This window comes from Channa argus, chromosome 13 (assembly GCF_033026475.1).
Source record: "Channa argus isolate prfri chromosome 13, Channa argus male v1.0, whole genome shotgun sequence".
NCBI lineage: Eukaryota > Metazoa > Chordata > Actinopteri > Anabantiformes > Channidae > Channa > Channa argus.
Window position 1 is genome coordinate 17462295 of NC_090209.1, and position 20521 is coordinate 17482815.

At 38.9% G+C, this 20521-nt stretch overlaps 4 protein-coding genes across 7 annotated transcripts in view; 1 reads left to right on the forward strand and 3 right to left on the reverse strand.

The window, feature by feature from the left end:
• ybx1 (Y box binding protein 1) overlaps positions 1-1901 on the reverse strand; it is a 4726-nt gene extending 2825 nt beyond the window's left edge. For all 4 annotated transcript variants that reach the window (XM_067528636.1, XM_067528635.1, XM_067528634.1 and 1 more), the window contains exon 1: positions 1766-1901. In XM_067528636.1, coding sequence (XP_067384737.1) covers positions 1766-1874 — 109 coding nt within the window. In that variant the 5' untranslated portion in view covers positions 1875-1901. The remainder of the gene's footprint in view (positions 1-1765) is intronic.
• ppih (peptidylprolyl isomerase H (cyclophilin H)) lies at positions 1766-16600 on the reverse strand. Its single transcript, XM_067528637.1, has 9 exons — positions 16431-16600; positions 8981-9045; positions 8859-8882; positions 7418-7462; positions 7077-7119; positions 6541-6633; positions 6187-6274; positions 6042-6082; positions 1766-5623 (listed from the first exon to the last, which is right to left on the reverse strand). The coding sequence occupies exons 1-9, from the start codon at positions 16494-16496 to the stop codon at positions 5555-5557; spliced, it is 534 nt and encodes a 177-aa protein (XP_067384738.1). The 5' UTR covers positions 16497-16600; the 3' UTR covers positions 1766-5554.
• si:dkeyp-100a1.6 (probable G-protein coupled receptor 160) lies at positions 10508-13213 on the forward strand. The gene is made up of 2 exons (XM_067528631.1): positions 10508-10707; positions 11570-13213. The coding sequence occupies exon 2, from the start codon at positions 11670-11672 to the stop codon at positions 12726-12728; it is 1059 nt and encodes a 352-aa protein (XP_067384732.1). The 5' UTR covers positions 10508-10707; positions 11570-11669; the 3' UTR covers positions 12729-13213.
• An 834-nt stretch (positions 16601-17434) lies between the features above and the next one.
• On the reverse strand, positions 17435-20318 carry taf10 (TAF10 RNA polymerase II, TATA box binding protein (TBP)-associated factor). Its single transcript, XM_067525612.1, has 5 exons — positions 19923-20318; positions 19437-19594; positions 18938-19002; positions 17869-17983; positions 17435-17708 (listed from the first exon to the last, which is right to left on the reverse strand). The coding sequence occupies exons 1-5, from the start codon at positions 20053-20055 to the stop codon at positions 17619-17621; spliced, it is 561 nt and encodes a 186-aa protein (XP_067381713.1). The 5' UTR covers positions 20056-20318; the 3' UTR covers positions 17435-17618.
• Positions 20319-20521: the final 203 nt, after the last annotated feature.

The following is a 20521-nucleotide window of genomic DNA, read 5'->3' on the forward strand; positions in this document are numbered from 1 at the left end:
GACAAATTAAAGTAACTTAAAGTGATTTGTATGAATGTACTGTGTAGTTAAATAAATCACTGTAAATTAACAGATGTTTTGTGTCTCATAAGAGATACTAAAGGAATCAAATAACGACAGATCATGTAAAACTAACCAAGGCCACAGATAATGTGAAAGTTATATTTAACTCCCAACTGTCGCCCTTTTTATAGATCCTGATGCTTAGGGGTATCGTATGCCAGCTGCACTTGATGTAAGGCGTGAGTACTGAGAGTCAGTTAACAGGGACACTACTTGTTTTTTAGAACAGTATTATCCCGATTATTAGTTGTTCTGTCTGTGGAAGGCAGGTCAAACACGGAAGAAGTAGTAACATTGCGTTATGGCCACTGACAAAATTTTAATGCTCAGCTACTGTAGACCTACTGCCCCATTTTAAGCCGCACTTCTCTGTGCTTGAGCGTTCACACGTGGTACAGTCGCGCCCGGATACGTTAGCAAAGCAGTTAGCCCAGCTGGCGTGTTAGCATAGCTACACGCAAGTTAGCTAACTGGTTCTCGACCATGTGGTTGAATTAGAGCCAGCAAGCGGAAATCCCCGCAACACACAAATAACATTAACTGTGATCAGATAACATAACATTATATATACACCTGTATATAATATGTCGTCGTTGTAAATGTTTTCAACTAAAAAAATAACTACGCTGTGGAAAAAATGGGATCATAGAGCAGTACGGCGGACATTTTGGGTGTCCCGTTCAGCCATGTAAATAGCTAACATTAGCTGGCAAGGCTATCGTGGGGTTGTTAGCCAGCGAGCCACCATCGCCAAGTTGCTAGGCCATAACGACTAATAACGACTGTAATATGACAACACAATTCAATCACAGCTTTAAGCATTATTCTGTTTTATCAGTCTTGTGATACCGTTTCGTTAACCACGGTGAGCAAAGTGTGCGTTAGTTTTTCGATTATTTGAGAACAAATAATGGAACCGGACTACTTCGTGTGAACAAAGGGAGGGCCAGCAGGCAACGTTAGCTTCCTTTCGACGAAAGCAACTTAACTTAAGTCTCAGCCGCTCAAACGAGCAGCGTGAAATAAATTACTAATACGTATAATTGCCTGTCATTCAAGGCTCGATCGAAACTTAACGCTAACGTTAACGCTATAATGTCTCAACGTCCAGTACTAATGCGTGACAACGTGTTGTAAAGTAGCATCACCGTTAGCGTACAGACACTAGTCCGTATCGCTGCTAGAAACTCCTTCAGCGGTCGTGCATGTGACGGCCAACCGGCAACATGGCATTCTATCGCGGATATTGGACGATCGTAGGCCGTTTGCCCCCTGACGGGAGAGATTTGCGTTTTAAAATGTAAAATAGTCTCATAGAGATCGTTAACCATTTCTTTCGTTCTAACGCTAAAGGAAACTTGTTTTACAATTGATACAAAAATAATTGAACAGTCGTAACAGCAAATGCTAATACTGCAAATACAATCATAAAACCGACTAACGTTAACGTTTCGTTAAAATAAAGAGAATTCATTTTATGTTGCTTAAAACACTGCTTTTCACACAGATAATTGTCAGAAATGTAAGATTTCCTGTTAATACTCCAATTTCAGATACCGTTAAAATTATATTCTGGCAATGCCAGTGTAATGTAGCTAGTGATCGGCTCGTTAGGTTAGCAACCCTCGCTTTTGCGCATCGTCTCTAATGTTGCCGTTTCCGAAACCATGTTAGCTAAGTAGATAATTTTCAATAGTCTTACCGATGACCTTCTTATCCCCCGCGGAAGCTGCGGCTGCCGGGCTGGATGGACTTTCCGCATCGGCAGCAGGCTGCGGCGGTTGTTGTTGTGTCTCGGCCTCGCTGCTCATTGTGACTACTGGTTGGTAATGCCTTCTGCCGGCGGCGGCTCTCTGCTATATTTCCCGGTGCTAGATGGTAACCTGGGCCGGCGGTGGTGGGGGCTACTGCCTTCGGGCTCTCTGCTTTCCTCTTTCCGCTCCCGTTGCCGATCGAACTGGGCAGATTGAGAAACTGTGCCGGGGAATGTTCTTGGTCTGGGGTCCGCCCAACTTCTCTTCCAATTGGCTAGAATGGCTAACTGAGAACACAATGGATTATTATTTGCCAAGACAACTGTCCATTACGTTTGGAACACGGCTTGATAAAAATGATTGGATGAGGGAGGGCGTACCTGCCTGTTCTCACCGCCCCGATAGTGACGTCAAACCAGACATGTCAGACAGATAACTGGTGACACTTTTGGAAAAGACTGGTCATAGTTGTCACGTTACTCTTTGATTGGTTTGAATACAGAGTACAAATACTTGTAATGCTCCAATAGATTTTTTTTAATACTTGCAAAAACCTGTGTCATGACACTTTGTCAGAAAAACATGACTTTTAGATATCGTAATTTCATGTTTTTAATGTCTGGGTAAAGAAAGCAGGTCTTCAGTCGAGCTGACTTATTCTGGACCTTAATATATTTGAGAAACAAAACTTCTGAAGTGTCTGTAAAGCCTCGTTTTTAGTTTGTAAACTTGGTGCTTACCTTATGCTGCGTGGGCGGGAGGCTGCCATCACAAGTAACTAATAATTAGTCTTTGATAATAGACTTTGCACACTATCTGTAAAACTCTGAGGAAATTACTGAGGGATAACTGACCTACATAAAGGAAAGGGTTAGGAATAGCATAAAATGTTGTTTATCGAAAACAATGTAAAATGTTTACAGCTTGCTAAAGTGGTTGTACCTCTCAGAGTTCATTTTTAGTTTGACATCAAACCAGCCTAGAGACAGCTGATCAGAAACCAAAGAACAATTTCAAATTTCCATCTGATGGGAAAATTCATCCTAGCAGGCCTACTATACATGAAATATAAGATTTCCTGCTCCAATTAAACAGAATGTTTAGGATAAAGCTTGACAGGGGGGCACATGACACCTACATTATACAATTTAATTTTTTTTCTCAATTTGACTGCGTACTGAAGTATTCGGAAGAAAGGCTTTAAAATGTTATGTCCTACTTTTCCAGAATTGTTTTAGATATCCTGTCTTAAACTTTAAAGGTCTATAATGGCTCTTACAGTGAATATTGATATAACACCATACAAATTGTTTCTCCGCTCATTCTGCCCTGCATGATACACTGGTTAAATGCTGTCATTATCCTGAGTGAATTCAGAGACTCTACTTCCAGTAACACAGAGCAGACAGACCCAGACTGTGTGAGACACCCCCACCACAGCCCACCACCTATTGTGATGTTAATTCTCCACTGGCACCGTTTATGAGCACCGGCTGATGTGTGAAGAGCTCACCCCGTTCTCCCAAACAGAAATGGGCTTCAACACTGACCCCAGAATGCCTCCCTACGAAAGGACCCCCAAACACTCTCTTTTTGAAAATAAAAAAAAAATAACCTTTCTTCCTTCCTCCATAAGAACAGAGTGTCCATTTGAAAGAATTCTTTTGTGCCAAAGGAACAAGGTCCAAGGCAGAAGGGGGGGCTCTGGATGGGGGAGGGGGCTTGGATTTGTATGGATGGCTGGGATAAGATAAGGCAGCCATAAGTTCAGCAGAGGATTGCTTAGTATTGGGAGTGTGTATCTTTCACTAGTGTTTTCCTACTTTATATCATAGCTGTGGGTTTTTTTTTGTCTTTTCAGCTTAACCCATCAGTTCAGGGTCGCCACAGCGGACCATTGTCTGCATGTTGATTTGGCAGTTTTTACGCCGGATGCCCTTCTTGTCGCAACCCTCCCCTTTTTCTACTGGGCTTGGACTGGCACTGCGCATCTGGGGAGGGCTGTTGGGGGTTCAGTGTCTTGCCCAGAGACACTTTGACTTTGACATAGGGCCGGGGATCGAGCCACTGACCCCGTGGTCTGTGGATGACTGCCTTTACCAACTGAGCTACAGCTGCAAATCACATGTAACTAAGTATTCACTGCCTTTGCTTAATACTTTGTTGAAGCACCTTTAGCACCAATTACAGTCTCAAGTCATTTTGAGTACGACGCTACCAGCTTGACAAAAATCTTTTTGGGCAGTTTCTCTCATTCTTCTCTGCAGTACCTCTCCATCTCCATCATGTTGGATGGGGAGCATTGGTGCACAGCCATTTTCAGATCTCCCCAGATATGTTCAATCAGGCTCAAGTCTGGGCTCTGGCTGGGCCACTCAAGGACATTCACAGATTTGTCTGGTAGCCACTCTTTTGTCAACTTTGCTGTGTGCTTAGTATTGTGGTCCTGTTGAAAGGTGAACCGTCGCCCTACATTGCTGCATTCATCTTTCCTTCAATCCTGAATATTTTCACAGTTCCTGCCGCAAAAAAAACATATCCATAGCATGATCCCACACCATCATGCTTTATGGTATTAGCCAAGTAGCGAGCGGACTTGACACTTGGCATTCAGGCCAGAGAGTTCAAGAACCTAGAGACCAAGAACCCAGTGGTGACTGTGAAAGAGCTCCAGCATTTCTCTGTGGAGAGGCCCACTCTAGGAAAAGCCCTGATGGTTCCTAACTTCTGTCTCAGAGGTCTACAGACAATTCCTTGGACTTCATGGCTTGGGTTGTACTCTGACATGCACTGTCAACTGTGGGACCTTATATAGGCAGGTGTATGCTTTTTCAAATCCTGTCCAATCAACAAAATTTCCCACATAACAACATAACAAAATGTGGAAAAAGTTAAGGGCTGTGAATACTTTCTGGATGCCCTGTATATCCAAACACAAGAGGAGAGAAAAATTAGCTAAGACAATCTACAAAAAACCAACTTTACACAACAATTTTACAACAATTTGAAATTAATGTTTTAAAAATGGAAAGTAGAAATCATAACAGTTTTCAAACTTGTCATTTCTTTCGTACATAATAAGTTCTTATTAAAAAATTGATTGGAAAGAGTCTTAAAATAAATAAAGTCTAAATACACTACTGAAACATTCAGCTTTTTGTCACTTGTTTTTAGTTGGTTTTACACTCTGACTACTATCAATGCTTAGAGCGACTGAAACCCTTGTTGGTGCTGTGAGCTTGATGCGAAAGTAATTACACAAATTTTACATAAAATGTACATAAATGTAATGGGTTTTTCAAACAAACAAAGTATTTTTCAAAAGTTTATAAAAGTGTAAAACTATTTATTGATCTTAAATCTTACACAGGATGACTAAATTACAAAAAAGAATGTAGCACATGTTAACTAAGTTCTTTAGGTGTAAAAAAAGTCAACTTTTGTTATTTCAAACTTTGGATTTGAAATAAGAATAACAATGGTGTTGAACATTAAGTTTTCTAAAATGAATTTCAAACCCTCATATTTAGTCAATACCAGCACAATTACTTAATATGTAGGTAATCATAATTAGGTTTGGGTAAATCAGTTAATCTGGAATCATGTATACAAAATATCAGCAAGTAACCACAACAGAACTTATAGAGAACGTATATTGTCATTAAGGTATAAGCCATCCACATGTGCAGATTTGCCAAGGAGTAAGAAACAAGACACGCGTACTGCGAATGAGCTGATCACATCTCTCCACATTGTGCAATGAGAATTGGAAGTTTGGGCTTGTTGTTGGGTCCAGTAGGAACATTCTGTTGGAAGGAGCACACAATTAGAACTAAAAAACCCCTAAACCTTAAGATGTACAGCGATGTAAATACTATATGTAAATACTATACGCAGCTTCATTTAATTTAAATGTCAATTGTCAGATATTAGTCAGGTGTAGCATGCCTGCTCTGAAATATCGGAGCCAGAAGTTTTAAACATCAATGTGGAGGAAATGACAGTGAACCATGTCACAAATGATTAAACATCCATTTAAGAGCAATTGTAATCACAAATATATCTTTTTGTTATTTTTTCACCATAAAAAGCATTAGTTATATTAGTAAATAGTCCTTTTCAGTGGTTTGTTCAGATCAGTTTAACATTTGCTTTATTTCAGCCAAAGAAGAAGCATAATATCTGAGCTATTCAAATAAAGATGAATTAATATTTAGTGTTTACCTCAATTTTCCTCATGATTAGCAAACCATCAACGACTTTTCCTGAAACAGTGACAAGACAATATAACAACAGTTGTGAACAAGACCCACATCCAAATTATAACACAGCTCTTAATACATTTGAATAATGTCATAGACTTACTTACCAAAGACAACATGCTTCCCATCTAACCAGTCACATTTAGTGCAGGTAATAAAAAACTGACAACCATTTGTTCCCGGACCACTGTTTGCCTGAGAAGCAGTATTTGGAAAGAAAAACATACGTCATATTACTGAGAGAGGATATCAGTTTAAAACCTATAAAGGTTAATTCATGCTGACTGGATCATTCAAATCCTATTATCTGTTAAAGTTTGCACAGTTCACTTTGAATGGATTAATCAAATCTTTTTTTGGGGGGGCGGCTTCCCCCATCTTGTCCAAGTCCAAGTAAATAAATCCTTTCCTGATTCAAAAGTGTCTCTAAAACATATCAGGACCCTAATCAATACACATACCATGGATAGAAGACCAGGCGCAGAATGCTTCATTCTGAAGTTTTCATCTGCAAACGGACCTCTGTAGATGCTGCAGATGCCAGTTCCATCACCCTACATGAAATACAAACAACAAATGAGAGTGCTCATAAAGGAGACAGAGAGAGAGAGATACATATTCATAGTTTAAATGTGCTGCAAATTAACATGTCCACCAGAGGGCAGGAGACTGACATAATTTAATGTATTCAATTTTGAAGTTCATTGCTTCAAAGTCATGGCAATCTTTTTGGGTTTGATAAAGACAGGAAATGGTCATTTTTTTTCTGCCTTAGAGATATGCAGAAAGCTGTGAGTCACTTTGGCGCCGCTCCCACAGTGACACACAGCCCATTCCATTCACTGAAGACAGCTACATACCTCAGGTTAAAAAAAAATGTATTCTTTGGAAGCTGAATTTTCTAAATATTTTTTGCACCCTGTTGTGTATGTATTTGTGTCATAAGAAGTAAATGATATTAGGTTGCTCTGGTGTTAAGAATTGTGCAGGTACTTACATTCACAAAGTCACCTCCTTGTATCATAAAGTCTTTAATCACCCTGCCGATGAACCATAGAAAATATATATTAGCTTAGTTGCTAAATCATAAAGAGACTCATACAAAAAGAAGACTTAGGCATGCTGTCTGGCTAATTAGTCATGCTGATCTCTCATGTTAGTTCATTCTTGGATCACAACTCTTCATGAATAATTGTTCCTCTACTCTAGAAGATATAGATTTGGAATTGAATTAAAAGCATTAAAAGGTAATTCATATATTTATTAAACTCATCAACAATCTATCCAACATCCAAGTACAATGTGAGCTATACAAACATTTGCTGTCATGTTGTGTACCTGTGGAATGTGCAACCTTTGAAACCAATTGGGACTCCATCCTTCCTGCAGGACAAGATTTAGACAAAATGTAACAAAGGCATATGTTCCTCTATATTTATGTTGACAGTGGGTGGGTCTTTTTTATTTATGCTATCTAAAGTGCCGGCCAAGATGCATCCTTGGCTGGCAGCTGATAAACCATAATTTAAATAAACCTTATAAAAAGCAATGGTTAAAGATGTAATGATAATGCTGGTGTGTGTTGAATCATCTTTGCATATGGAAACACTGTGAAGGAAGAGTACAGGTCCCACAAAGGGAGCTTTGTCTAGTTAAATTTGACATTTTCCTCCATAAATAGGGACTTAGAGGAGCTGTCTATGGTTGCAGATGGGGTGGCAGTAGTTAAGGCAGTCATCCACTAACCACAGGGTCAGCAGTTTGAATTCCAGCCCCCTCCTGGCTACGCATCAAAGTGTCCTTGGGACACTTTACGCCAAGTTGCACATGGTGGGTAAGGTGAGCACCTTGCATGGCTGCCACTGCCATTGGTGTGAGTGTGTGTGAATGGGTGAACGAGAAGCAACATTGTAAAGCACTTTGCATAAAAGTGCTTTGCATAAAAGCGCTATGCAAGCGGCCATTAACCATTTACTGTATAGATCCACTGAAAAGTGTAATAGCTGACATAATACACTGTGGGTAAAAAGATTCCTTCGGATTTCAGATAAGCCTGTTCACAGGTAGAAAAGATGGAGTAAGACAGATCATTATTTCTTAAGTTAGGGTTTGGTTTCAGTGCTTTTCACAGTGTGTTATGGATCTTTGTGTGTTGGCTCACAAGGTGCAAGTTTTGGCTGAGACGAGACACATAAAATAAAGTGCTTTGATTTGTACATATTTTAAATAAGCTTAAAAGAATTTGCACAGCATTTGCACTGAAGGCACAGTGAGAGGTCCAAGTAGAGCTACTAATAATAGGATAGAACAATCAAGGTACCTGCTGTTCATTTTGACTTTATTTGTACTTAATTCAATGTATTTGCTTTTGAAAGTTGGATGCAGCAAGACATGTCCTATTCCTTTCACCATATGCATGTGTGGCCAGTGTACAGTGAGCAAAAGTATTTTATACCAATAAAAAAAAAAACCAGCCCTTCTCTGTCTTACCAAGATTCAAGATATCTTTACTGCCATGCCACTACATTTAGAATACAATGCCATTAAATGACATTTAGGTCTTATTCAATGCGGTGGCATAAAAACAATCATTGACACGTAATCTGGTTTGTATTCCAACGCAGAATATTAATGAGGTAGTCCTTGGTCAGCATTCATTAGTGTGAAGTCTTTCAGCTTCAGTGTGCAAAAAGCATGACAGTCCCAAAGCAGATTCTTGTTTGAGGAAGATGCAATGTGAGAGTTCCAAGTATTATAATGTGGTATGTTTCGGCCTTACCTGAACTCTCCAGTGCAGAACTGCCTGTAAGAAAAGATAAAATGAGTTGACAAGTAATAAGCAACATATTTGAAAAATTTGAAAAAAAAAAACAAAAAACAGAATGCATACTGTCTGCTTACCTGAAATTCTCTGCTGTTTTTGGAACTACGTCAGCAAACAGCTCAATCTTCATCCGTCCAACATCCTGACAAACAGATTACCACACAAATTAAGGGCTATCCAATACACACCTAAAAATATGGAACAACAAGTTTTGCCTCTGGCAACTCTAAAGAGAAACTAATCATTCTTGTTCCCAAGAGCACACAACTCAGACAGCCTCATCTGGAATAACCTGTTACTCAGTGTTGGCAACAGCCTGTAACTCAATACACACTTTGCTACATACATACATGCTAACCCTTCTACCTTATGCAATATGTTTTTTTAATTTATATAACTCTCTCCCTTCAGCTTCTAGGTTATCACTCCCCACTCTGTTTTATCTCAACAATAAAAGCTTATTTGTTGCAGTACCGACAGAATTTCACATGGGTCAAACAATACATAAAAATAAGCAAATAAGATGCCACAATCTTGATGCAACACATTGCCAGACACTAAATCCTCTATGAGCTGTGTTCATGAGAAAGAGAGAAGAGTGTGTTTGTGTGTGTGTAGGCATTAAGCAACATGGCTGTTTTTCTAACCACGCAGGTCTTCCACAACCCAGAGGGGCATTAAAATAGCCAACTGTTGCAACAATGTCTTTGTGTCCACGTGTATATATGTGTGTGTATACAATGAGTTGGTCTAAAATGAGTGTCTCCCTTTACTCAACACAGATGATTCACAGTAAGATGAGAAGCCATTAGATCTCGTTTCTTTGCTATTTAGATACTACAATAGGTTTATAGTTTCCAGGCTGTGAAATGAAATACAGAAGCAAAGTGTGTTGACACAGAACAAACCCATCCACATAACATTTTATCTGCTCATGGTTTTCTTTGGCTGCAGTGTAAAGCCTGCTCAAGTCAAATGCCTAACACAGACAGATTAAGAAAAAACATGATCTAGTTTCTTATTAGACATATAGTAATTAGATTTCACTGTTTAATTTTGAACTACTTTTATTGTCACGCAATTGTGGTGTCAAATTTCCAAGATTGCACCACATTACTTAATGTGAATGAAATGTGAGGAACATAGGGAAAAAAGGATAACAAGTGCACTAATTACAGAGAAAAGCCACCAATCAACATAAAGAGTTCAAAGTTCACAGATACTATGACAACAAGTGCTGCACTGCCCAACCTGCAGCTCCCTGTGCTTCATAGTACACATAAGATTATGTTAACTACCTGTATGTGCATGGTCAACACACACAACACAAACACAGTGATCATACTAGTTGATTTGTGAATAATCCTGTGTATTATAAATCAAACTCTTAAAACCAAATGTTTCCTGAGATTCTTGCATCAGTGTATAGGGACATGCAGGAGAACAAACCAGTAACAAGGTGTGGTTTCAGCTAAGCATTGTAGCACACACCTGCAGTTCCACCTGGCCTACCTGTGATAGGATATGCAAATTGACATAACAAGAGACAGCAGTCTCTCCGGTGTACAGGAGGGACAACACAAAGGTTTCCTTGAAAACACAAGAAGGTGTGTCAGCTGTTTGTATTCACAGTGTAAAGGTGGAGCCATTAGGAGCTACTTGAAGAGGAAGTCCACCTGCCAGCAGCCATACACCCACAGCCAGTCTGGATGGAAACGTGAAAGACATCTAACCGGCATTACTGGACAACAGTTAAGAATATCGACCTTTACTAAGAGTCACTGGACTAGGAAAATCTCAAAAGGTACAGCCTTTCCATCTTCACCATATTTATTTACATGTTACACGAGGAGTAAATGCTGCATGTTTCAGGAAGCAGAAGTTATTTAACTTGTCATCTTTGGTAAATGAAATACTAGAAATTCATGATGGTTTGCATACTGCTGGAACGAATACTATTGCTGGAAAATGTTGAAAAGGAACTAACTTAGCAAAACAGGGAAGTAAGAAGTGATCTGTGAGATAACATTTAACTTTTAGCTCAAATACACCCCAGGTCCAAAAAACTACAATTTTAAAAGCTTCTGCAGGGCAAAAACTGTCAAATGATATATTTACTTAACTGACAGTCACAATGGAACCATTAGTGTTTTCAAGTCAGACATGCCTCAAATGCAATTTTGGTGACTTCACAGTATTGATTAGTTTTTGGCTTATCCTTGTAAGCAGAGTGGAAAATTGGAAGACATACAGAAAGTTAATTTTATAAGGGCTCCATACCATAGTTGGATTACTAAACAGACCCACTGGGCACAGACCCAGGGGATTGGGAGGTTGTGTTTTTCTTCTGTTTTGGATAAAAAACAAACACAAAATGACAGAAATAGACTAAAAAGAGACACAAAAGGACAAAAATGACAATACACTGCACAACTTTGTCTCGTTTAAACTGAAGTAATGGCCAAAGGGTTATTACATCAACACATTAATTTCATGTGCTTTGATTGTGGGGCAAAATATTTTTTTAGATTTACAACTGCATTCATAACTCAGACCACAAAGAAGATTTTTTTTGTTTTTAAAAGGTTGACATGTTTTTATCTCTGACTGCAGTCTAATGTTTGTCTTGTCGGATTTATTGACCTATGTTATTTTATCTTTCACAGCATTTCCTGGAGCAACCTGATGCTGATCTGAACACTGTTACCATAACTCAAATTCTGCCAGAGTTGTTGGTTTCTCCAGGAAATTAGCCACACCATCAAAATGCTGGCCATTATAAAACAATGGCAGGAGGGGTCTGGCTGTCACACAAGCAACACTGACAAGTATCTGTTGCTTATGGTATTTAAGATGGGTCTGGATTCAGTAGTCTTTCATTTTTGCTGTCGGAAGCTTTACATGTCCTTTTTAAGCATATGCAGCCTGTCTATCCTCCTGGCTGACCTGCTAATGGCATTGTGTATTTTAATAATGTGGGTTGTTGGGGCTGAGAACTCTCTTGTGTCACTGTGCCTCCTTTTGGCTAATGCCTCTGCAATATATGGAGCACTACCACTACCCATGATATGCCTGGGTTCACTGGATTACTATTTGGGAAATACCTGGATCTGCAACCAGAGTGCCACCTACAGAATCCTCAGGAATTTGGTCTTGACTTTGTTGGTGTGGGTGCTGGCCAGTGTTTATGCCTTTGGCTCTGTCAAGGCTGAACTCATGGAACTGGATTATGTGACAGGGCTAAAAGCTTTGGTGTGTACAGTAGAGGAGTCTTTATTGATTAACTACTTCATTCTGGGACTTTTCACTGCAGTTATTTTCGTAATGCTGCCATTTTGGTCAAGAATCCCCCAGTGGATGCAAGAGGCTGACAGACTGTCTAAACTGAGGGAGGAACAAGAGAACCAGATGAGCGACTTTGTGTTCACTTCAAGCCCCTGCATGGAGACGAAAACTGGTGAGGAGACATTCCAATACAAGAGCGTCTGTGCACGACCACCTCTGGGGGTTAGCCTAACTCTGGGCTTTTGTGTATTTTGGATGCCCTATCTTGCTGTGACTGTGGCGTGTCTGGGCTTTGGCTTTGGAGTACCTGCCTACATCACTGTTAACCTTCTGTGGTTGGAGTGCACCAACAGCTTACTGGCAGGTGTGACGTTTTGGGTAAAGAGCAAGAAACTAGGGCCATACAGCCATATACCAGAGAATGTGTGTTTATGGCATGTTTACTGGCATCTGAGCAAGGGAACACAGCAGCTGCAACTCCCTATAACTATGTTCAGTCCATCCAAAGGGAATGAAAATACGGTCCTGTGCATAATATAAAAAAAGTTTAACATCCAGATCAATATACTGCTACACCTCAGCCTGACAGCCTACAGCACAAGATTACAAAATAAGGGCGTGACAGTTACAAAAACTAAGAAGCAGCAGTCATGAATATTTCACCTGACCATAACACTTGGACAATATAACACCTAATCCCATAAAGATTTATGGCAAATGTTTACAAGAGACTGATGTTTACAAGAGACTTCTAATTGCATTTCATCGTGGAGTTGAGCAAAAAAGTGTGGACAACTGTGGTCAAGATGTTAAACTTCTGTAAATATTTTCAGAAATCCGTGTAAATTTTGGAATAACTACAGTTGCTTATATACAGTGTGTAAGTCATACAAGTAATTTTAATTAGGTTTTAGATTTCAGAAAATGCTATGTGTAAAGAAAATTCTCTTTTGAGTTTTAAGTTTAAAACAGATGTGAATGTTTTTTTTGTTAAAAGTGTTTTCAATAAAATACTGTGTAACACAGTTGTTTTCTTTGAGTAAAGCTTTCTACCTTCCTAAAAAGGCCCAATATGGAGCAGCCTAATAACCTATTCGTTTTACTGGATGCCATATAACCACAATGTCCCTGTTTAAGTCTGACACAAATGTATTTTAAAAAAAGGCCCAATTTTTGTTTCACTACATATATTTAATGTGGATCAAGTTCCAAGGTGAAGATAATGACATGACCAAAAGCATAAAACAGCTACTTAATGGACCTTGTGATGAGAATTTTTCTCAATTGCCATTTATGAGGCCGTAAATAAACTTGAAACATGAGCTTTAAATCTAATATTAACGAGGCATGCTCAGAAAATTTATATTGAAAATTTAAATTTCATTTGTTGAAGAAGTTAAAGTGATATGTTAAACAGCAGCACAGCAGGTATACAGAAAAGGTAGTTAGGAATATTTGCTTCCTCAAACCAACTAAAGAGTTTGATGGAAGCATAGATACATAAATAGCAGGTGGCGTCTGCCTCAGAAAATATCTAGATAAGTTTGTTGTACACACAAACCTATGTTTGTGTTTACTGTGACTGTGGTGCAGGAAGGTGCAGGAAGCGGTCGTCCACCAGTCTCGCAGTTGTTGGTTCGATCACCGGCTCCTCAAGTCACACAAAGTGTCCTTGAGCAAGACACTGAGCCCCAGCTTGGTTGCTCCCAGTGAGTGTTGGCCAGCTGCATAGCAGCTCCCCCATCTGTGTGTGAGTGTGTGTGTGATTGTGAGTGCGAAAAGGTGAATAAGAAGCAGTGTAAAGCACTTTGAGTGCCAATGGGTAGAAAGCAATACATAAGTGTAGACCATATGTTAGTATTGGAAAACAATAAATGTAGTTGTTGCCTGACCTCAGTTTCCTGCCACAAGCAATGGGATCTTACAGTTTTTTGTCAAGTTACAAAATTGGAGTTAAGTGTCCCAGGGTAAGACACTGAACCCCCAACAGCCCATTCCCATCCCCAGCCGCACAGCACCGGTTCCAAGCCTTGTATAAATTGGGGAGGGTTGCGTCAGGAAGGGCAAGGTCAGGGACTGTGCCAAAATCAACATGCGGACAAAAGATTTGCTGTGGTGACCCTGAACCCAAAGCATAAGCTGAAAGAACAATAAATAAATTATTAAATTAAAAAAAAATAATACTAATAGTGAGGGAAGAATCAAAAGCAAAACTGGGTGGTCAGGCCATATCTAGCCTTCTTCATACAGCCACTGTTATTTTTTTAAGTTCGTTATGTTCCAACCATGATCAAGCAGATAAACTACATTTTATTACCAAAGAAATGTGTCTCTTAGAACTCTGTATCCAGTTTTTCATGAGATTCAATGGTGCAGAGTTTGATTTGATGAAGTAGTTTGATTTGCAAACAACTTTATATTGGCTTTTATTTGAATGTCAGTGAGATAGTAGACCCCAATCCTGTGGCTTAATTCAGCAGAACTGGAAACTGGAATAACAGTCACATGTGTGGAGCACTGGTCTGTCAAAGTATTTGATGATGGAACTAAAAATAAGCTTTTTACATTGTTTTCTTTATCACAAGACTTAGAACTTTCAAACAGTGTATAGTGTGTCATACTCATTTTCACAGGGGAAAACCAGTGCAAATGCAAACAGCTTTAGCAGATCAGGCCCACAGATGGGCCTGTGCTTGTTAATAGTTTAGTTTTTGTTTGGGATAACTGACTGGACCATTGACTGTACCTTTAAAGAAACCTTAATCCACAAAATAAATTCTAAAAATCCTCACAGTCTGTATTCCCCCCCAAAAATAAAGAAAATTGTATAAACCTGAAAACTTCCCTGACATTCAACAGCTTTCGGTTTGTCCCTTCAGGGTTCACCACAGAGGAACGTATGCCACCTTCTGCATTCAAACCCAATGCTCTACCACTGAGTTACCAGGCGTATTGTCAATATTGATGCTTACAGAAACAAATTTACCACAGACAGAATACAGAACAATGTTACATTTAATTTCCTTGATGAAAATAAAATTGTCAACATGTATTGTCAACAAAAATCATGGTAAATTTGCCCTATGGCTTTGTCTCCTAATCCGTTGTAATACAAAACACAATTATGCTCAGCTTATCCCGTGAGTTCAGGGTCGCCACAGCGGATCATTGTCCGCATGCTGATTTGGCACAGTTTTTACACCAGATTCCCTTCCTGACGCAACCCTCCCCAATTTCTACCAGGCTTGGACCTGCACAGCTGGGGATGGGAATGGGCTATAGGGGGTTCGAGAACCTTTGGTTCCAGGCATGTGTACAAACAAATATTCAGACTTACATCTACCACCTCATGTTTTCAAAACAGCCACTACTACACTGTACAAGCTTACCGTTACTCCTATTTTCCTGCTGCCATCATTTTAGAAATCAGTCTATACTCTATTAGAACAATATTAATTTCCCCAGATCAGTTATATGACATTTCTATGTGACATATCAGTTGGAAAAAAGCCACAATTTAAATATAATTACATTTTCCCTAAGCTCAACAAATGTTTGTACACCAAATTCAAGACTATGTGTCAAGTTCAAACATATCTTCTCGTGCTTAAAAATTTCAAGCCAAAACAGATATTGTGATGTACTGACTCAGAAGGCTAGAGAATGATATGAACTCACGAAGATTTAGATTGAACAGCTTTGTAATTTCCAAAAACACCGGGTTCAAGAAAAAGTGGCAAATGCTGTGATTAAAATTGAAAAATAAAATTTAAAAAAATCCTGCTGTGAAAATAATTTAAATGTTATTGTGAAGTGGGAAGAAGATGGAGGAGGCGTTTTCCTTCACTTACTGTTGGGGTAATTTTCCTGGCTTAGTTGAGTAAACACCATAGCGTCTGCCTGTCCTGTTTCTTAACTTTCAGCTCTAAAATAAATACAATCCTATTTGCAGTAACCGGAAATCATGGGGAACAACCATATCTATAATGTACTAGCTATAGAAAACGTGAACGTGTAGCCCACCGTTTCAACATACGCTATTAGTAAGTTACAAGACACTCAATGTAAATATATAAAGGGAGAAAGAGAAATCCTTTTTTCCTAATTGTTTTGCCTGAAGAGGGAGGCATTAAAGGTTACCACCGTACTTCAGTGGGTCCCAACTAAACGCTAACGCTAACTACATTACTATTGTACCTGACGGTAAAACGTTCACTTAACGCTAGCTTTTGTCCTACTTACCTGCCCGCCGATGGTTATGTCGAAGAAAACAATTGGATTGTTAGGATTTGATGGTTGAACAGACATTATAATACTTTCCTCGCTTTTTAAAACTAGCTAAATGAAACAACGTTTAACAGCTCAAAGCGAGTGATTTGAAATTCATATGCGCTGTTGGGGTGTACGGTAGCCCAGGAGAGACACGTTACGGTTGTCGATTGGGGCCAAAATACTCCAGTCACAAAAAGCGCATAGGTTGTATTATAACCCAAATGTCCCGTCTGGTGCCATGCTAAATTGCATTGATTTTTAGTCATTTGACTGACACTTTAATCCAAAACATTAAGGTCAACAATGTGGTGAGTTCTAGTGTTTTTGCATAGGGCAAATCTACCTTCATTTACTGTATGTCTGTGTTGCAATAGATTATCTGCAACTGGTTGTTAAAACAACCAGCAGCTAGTCTTAAAAAAAAAAAAAAAAAATCAGGCTTTGTGAAAAATGTATTTATCCCAATTTTTCAACAAAGTATGTAATTTGTTTTGGCCTTTGGGCTTTTTCTGTAAGTTCAGGGTCGCCGCAGGGAATCGTTTGTCCGCATGTTGATTTGGTACAGTATTTACGCCGGATGCCCTTCCGGATGCAACCCTCCCCATTTTCTACTGGGCTTGTGGCCAGCACTGCACTGAACAGCTGGGGATGGGCTGCTGGGGTTTCAGGGTCTTGCCCAAGAACACTTCAACATGTGGTCAGGAAGAGCAGGGTGTGAACCCCCTACGGGTGGCCACTCTACCAAATGAGCCACTGCCGCCCCCTCTACAAAATATGTAATGATCGTTTTAAATAATTATTCAGTAGTTAATTTGAATATAATTTATGAAGAGCTGTTTTATATGTTGAAAAAGTAATAGCACCTCTATTTCTATTTAATACTATAATATTCTTTCCACTACAGTACCTGGTCCATCCAAAAATTCTAAGTAACAAACATTTTGTCCAGATGTACCAATCTACAAAGATCAAGGTTTTTGTTAAGGGTTTTATTCTAACAACAAAACGCAATTGTACAATTAACATAATGCAAAAGTGGCTCAAAAAAAGAAAACAAATGGCAAAATGACTATAAAGATTTGTCAAAGCTGTACTAAAGCACCAAGATCAATAAACATTTAGCAAAAATAACTACTGGGGTCTTGAGCAAAGACAGTTCTATGTAAAGTAATATGGTTTCTTGACGTTGATGCCATATTCTGTGAGGGCAGGAGTCAGGTCTTCCATAGTCAGAGTGTACTTCTTATCCTGTATGTGGACATCATAAATGAACAAGGAAAAAGTGATAATGCACTAAAAGACAGTTAACAATTACTGATGTTATTATCTTCCAACACTTTGTTCTCATATTCAAAGTATAATATAGAGATATGACATATAAATCACATGAAATTAAAGGACCACTGACCTTCGTCTTACTCCTTGAGCTTCCTGAGGCTGTGCCCTTCATTTTACAGTACTGTAGTGAATCATTGGCAATGTCAGAGATAAACTTCTGAGAAGCAAGCGAAATCAGACGGATTCTACAGAAATAGGGGGAAAAAAATGAATAATTGTTGTGTTGTTCCAATTTCCATACAGCTAGACTGCATCCATCAATTTTAGGAAAAAAATAAAAAATAAATAAATCAGTCAGAGTCCCTCCAAAGTATTTTCACACATCCAAGAAAACAGCAAAAAGGTTACAATAAACAGTCTACTAGACTAATGAGTGTGTACTGTTCTTACACATGCCAAAAAAATAAGTATGGAAAATTAATAATGGTACTATTGTATGTTGTACATCAATATACAGATATATAACTATTCTTGGGCTTAACACAAATTAATTAAAACAATTTGACAAAAGTCAGACAGGTAGAGCAGGCATATTATGTCAAGTTATATCCATTTACCTGTCCTAAAGAATACCTTTAGGACATTATCTTCTACTTAGCAAATGTCACTGGCAAAACAGTGGGCATACAACAAAAGTACCAGAAGTTAGTTCAACAAAGTGAATGTTTTCATTTAAGTAAACAAATGGTATACTGGAATTATTGATGTCTAAAGGGACTGCTACTAAAACTTAAAAAAATAAAATAAAATTAGAACCAACTCATAAAATAATGCACTCCAGTATGAATCCACCATCCACTATGTACCGATATTAAAAACACAGTACATTTATCAGCTTTCTGATAGTATAAGTCATGGCAGAGCTGCTGTACTGGCTAGATTTTACAGGTGTACCTAAGGTTGTGGCTGATCAGTGTAAACACTGAACTGAAAAGCAATCTATTTGCAGGCAGGCTCAAAGCCCACCCTTTAAGCCCACTTTGTGCTAGAGTTTCTAACTTCATGAGAAGCTTAAAACAAAAAAAAGACACCACTGTGATGTTCGTCATTTGGGTTTCACATAGTATTGGGACACACGCTTACATTGAATCTTGGACTATCCTGAAGTAACCAACGCAAGTCAGTCTTGGTACACTTACATTCTTGGATCAGAAGCCTCAAAGCCAGCCCGGTTAAGATAATATCCTGTAACTGCATCTGGAATCTGAGGAAAATAAGAGCAGATTTCAGTGTATGGTCAAGATTTACATAACAACCTTTCACAGCTATTTAATAATACATTTTTGTAAAAACATGTGTGTTTAACATTTGGTGATGATCACAGAATAAATAAAATGCAATTCATTGCATGTAGGGGGATAATACAGTTGTAAGGAATGTCAATTATTTGTGCTTTACATGACTTTTTCAAATGAGACTGAGTGCCTTAAATTCTCTGTTATTTAATCTGCTGAATAAAAATTGGTGATCGTTAACAGTTAATATAGCTGACACCGACAAAGTTGCATGATATTTCAAGCATTGACGTTTATGGTGGTGCTGGACATATGCTGCTTTATGAATGTCTGGTCTTTCCAACAAGGCGTTCCTATCTGCAAATGTATCACATGCTAACCTAACCCAAAACACTTTACTCACAGTGGGAGTGTATTCTTCCAGCTGCATGAGGAAATCTGCAAGAGGTGTAGTGGAGACGGCAGGCTTAACATCGCCATTAGTGATGCCACCCGGTACGTAGACTCCATTGGCGACAGATGTGTCCATTGTTGGTGTCACCATGGTCGCAGAGGCTGCAGCTGTAATACAAGTTATTGAGAGGCGTATACATTAAAATAAAGACAACTTTAAAAACCCATTAACTGCATTTCACACGTTATTCCTTTCGGATTAAGTGTGTTGCAGTACGTTATTCCATAAAATACAATTAGATTAAGTTTGTGTAAAATGCAAACGGATGCCACATAGTGAGTCATGAATACTGCTAAACGTCTTGGCCTGTATACTCTATTCTAACAGGCCAACAACGCACCCACCTAGTCGTTGGCTGCCCTAACTTAAACGTAAGCTAGCATACGCTTTTAGAGAAGCAGCGTTGATAATAGTCAGACAAAATCATAACCTTACCATTACTTGTGACCGGAGGGATGCTGCTCACGTTGGTGGTTGCATTATCATTTGCGATACAGTTAATTGATGTTGAGGACGTGGTAGATGGCACTCCAGTTGTAACAGACTGGCTAACATTGTCGATATTCATATTGGAGCTAATGTTATCTAACGTGCTAACCTTGGCTAGCTAGCGTTAGCACAAAAACGTGACCAAATATGTCCAAAGAGAAAGATTCCGTCTAATATAGCCCCAGGGCTAGACTTGAACAAGATACCGTGTAGTCAAATAAATGTAATGTTGTAACTACGAAGTACGTAAAAACACAAAATCCAGCGCTAGCTAAAGTTTCATCCAAATTGTTTGTGGCCACCGTGCTGCAGAAAGCTGCACTAAAAGAGTCATGTGACCCGACCTATATTTACGAATCTTAACCGTCGATTTAAGACGAAGATTTCCGAAGACCGTCTAAAGACAATATTGTTAATGCTGCTTAATATTGATAGAACATTCCTATTTATCCGTTGGTTTTCCTAGTCAGAATCACTTTAGGAAGTTTGTTATAGCTTTACATATGCAATTAACACAGTAAATACCTGTATAGCTCTCTAGTTAA

Coding starts and splice junctions, on each gene's coding strand:
- ppih (XM_067528637.1), bottom strand. CDS start 16,496: ATGTCTGTTCAACCATCAAATCCTAACAATCCAATTGTTTTCTTCGAC. Junction 7,463..8,858: donor TTCTGCACTGGAGAGTTCAG/GTAAGGCCGAAA, acceptor CTTGTCCTGCAG/GAAGGATGGAGTCCCAATTG. Junction 6,634..7,076: donor AAGGAGGTGACTTTGTGAAT/GTAAGTACCTGC, acceptor TATTTCATGTAG/GGTGATGGAACTGGCATCTG.
- si:dkeyp-100a1.6 (XM_067528631.1), top strand. CDS start 11,670: ATGCTGGCCATTATAAAACAATGGCAGGAGGGGTCTGGCTGTCACACA.
- taf10 (XM_067525612.1), bottom strand. CDS start 20,055: ATGAATATCGACAATGTTAGCCAGTCTGTTACAACTGGAGTGCCATCT. Junction 19,003..19,436: donor TGGAAGAATACACTCCCACT/GTGAGTAAAGTG, acceptor TATTTTCCTCAG/ATTCCAGATGCAGTTACAGG. Junction 17,984..18,937: donor GAGGCTTCTGATCCAAGAAT/GTAAGTGTACCA, acceptor CTATTTCTGTAG/AATCCGTCTGATTTCGCTTG.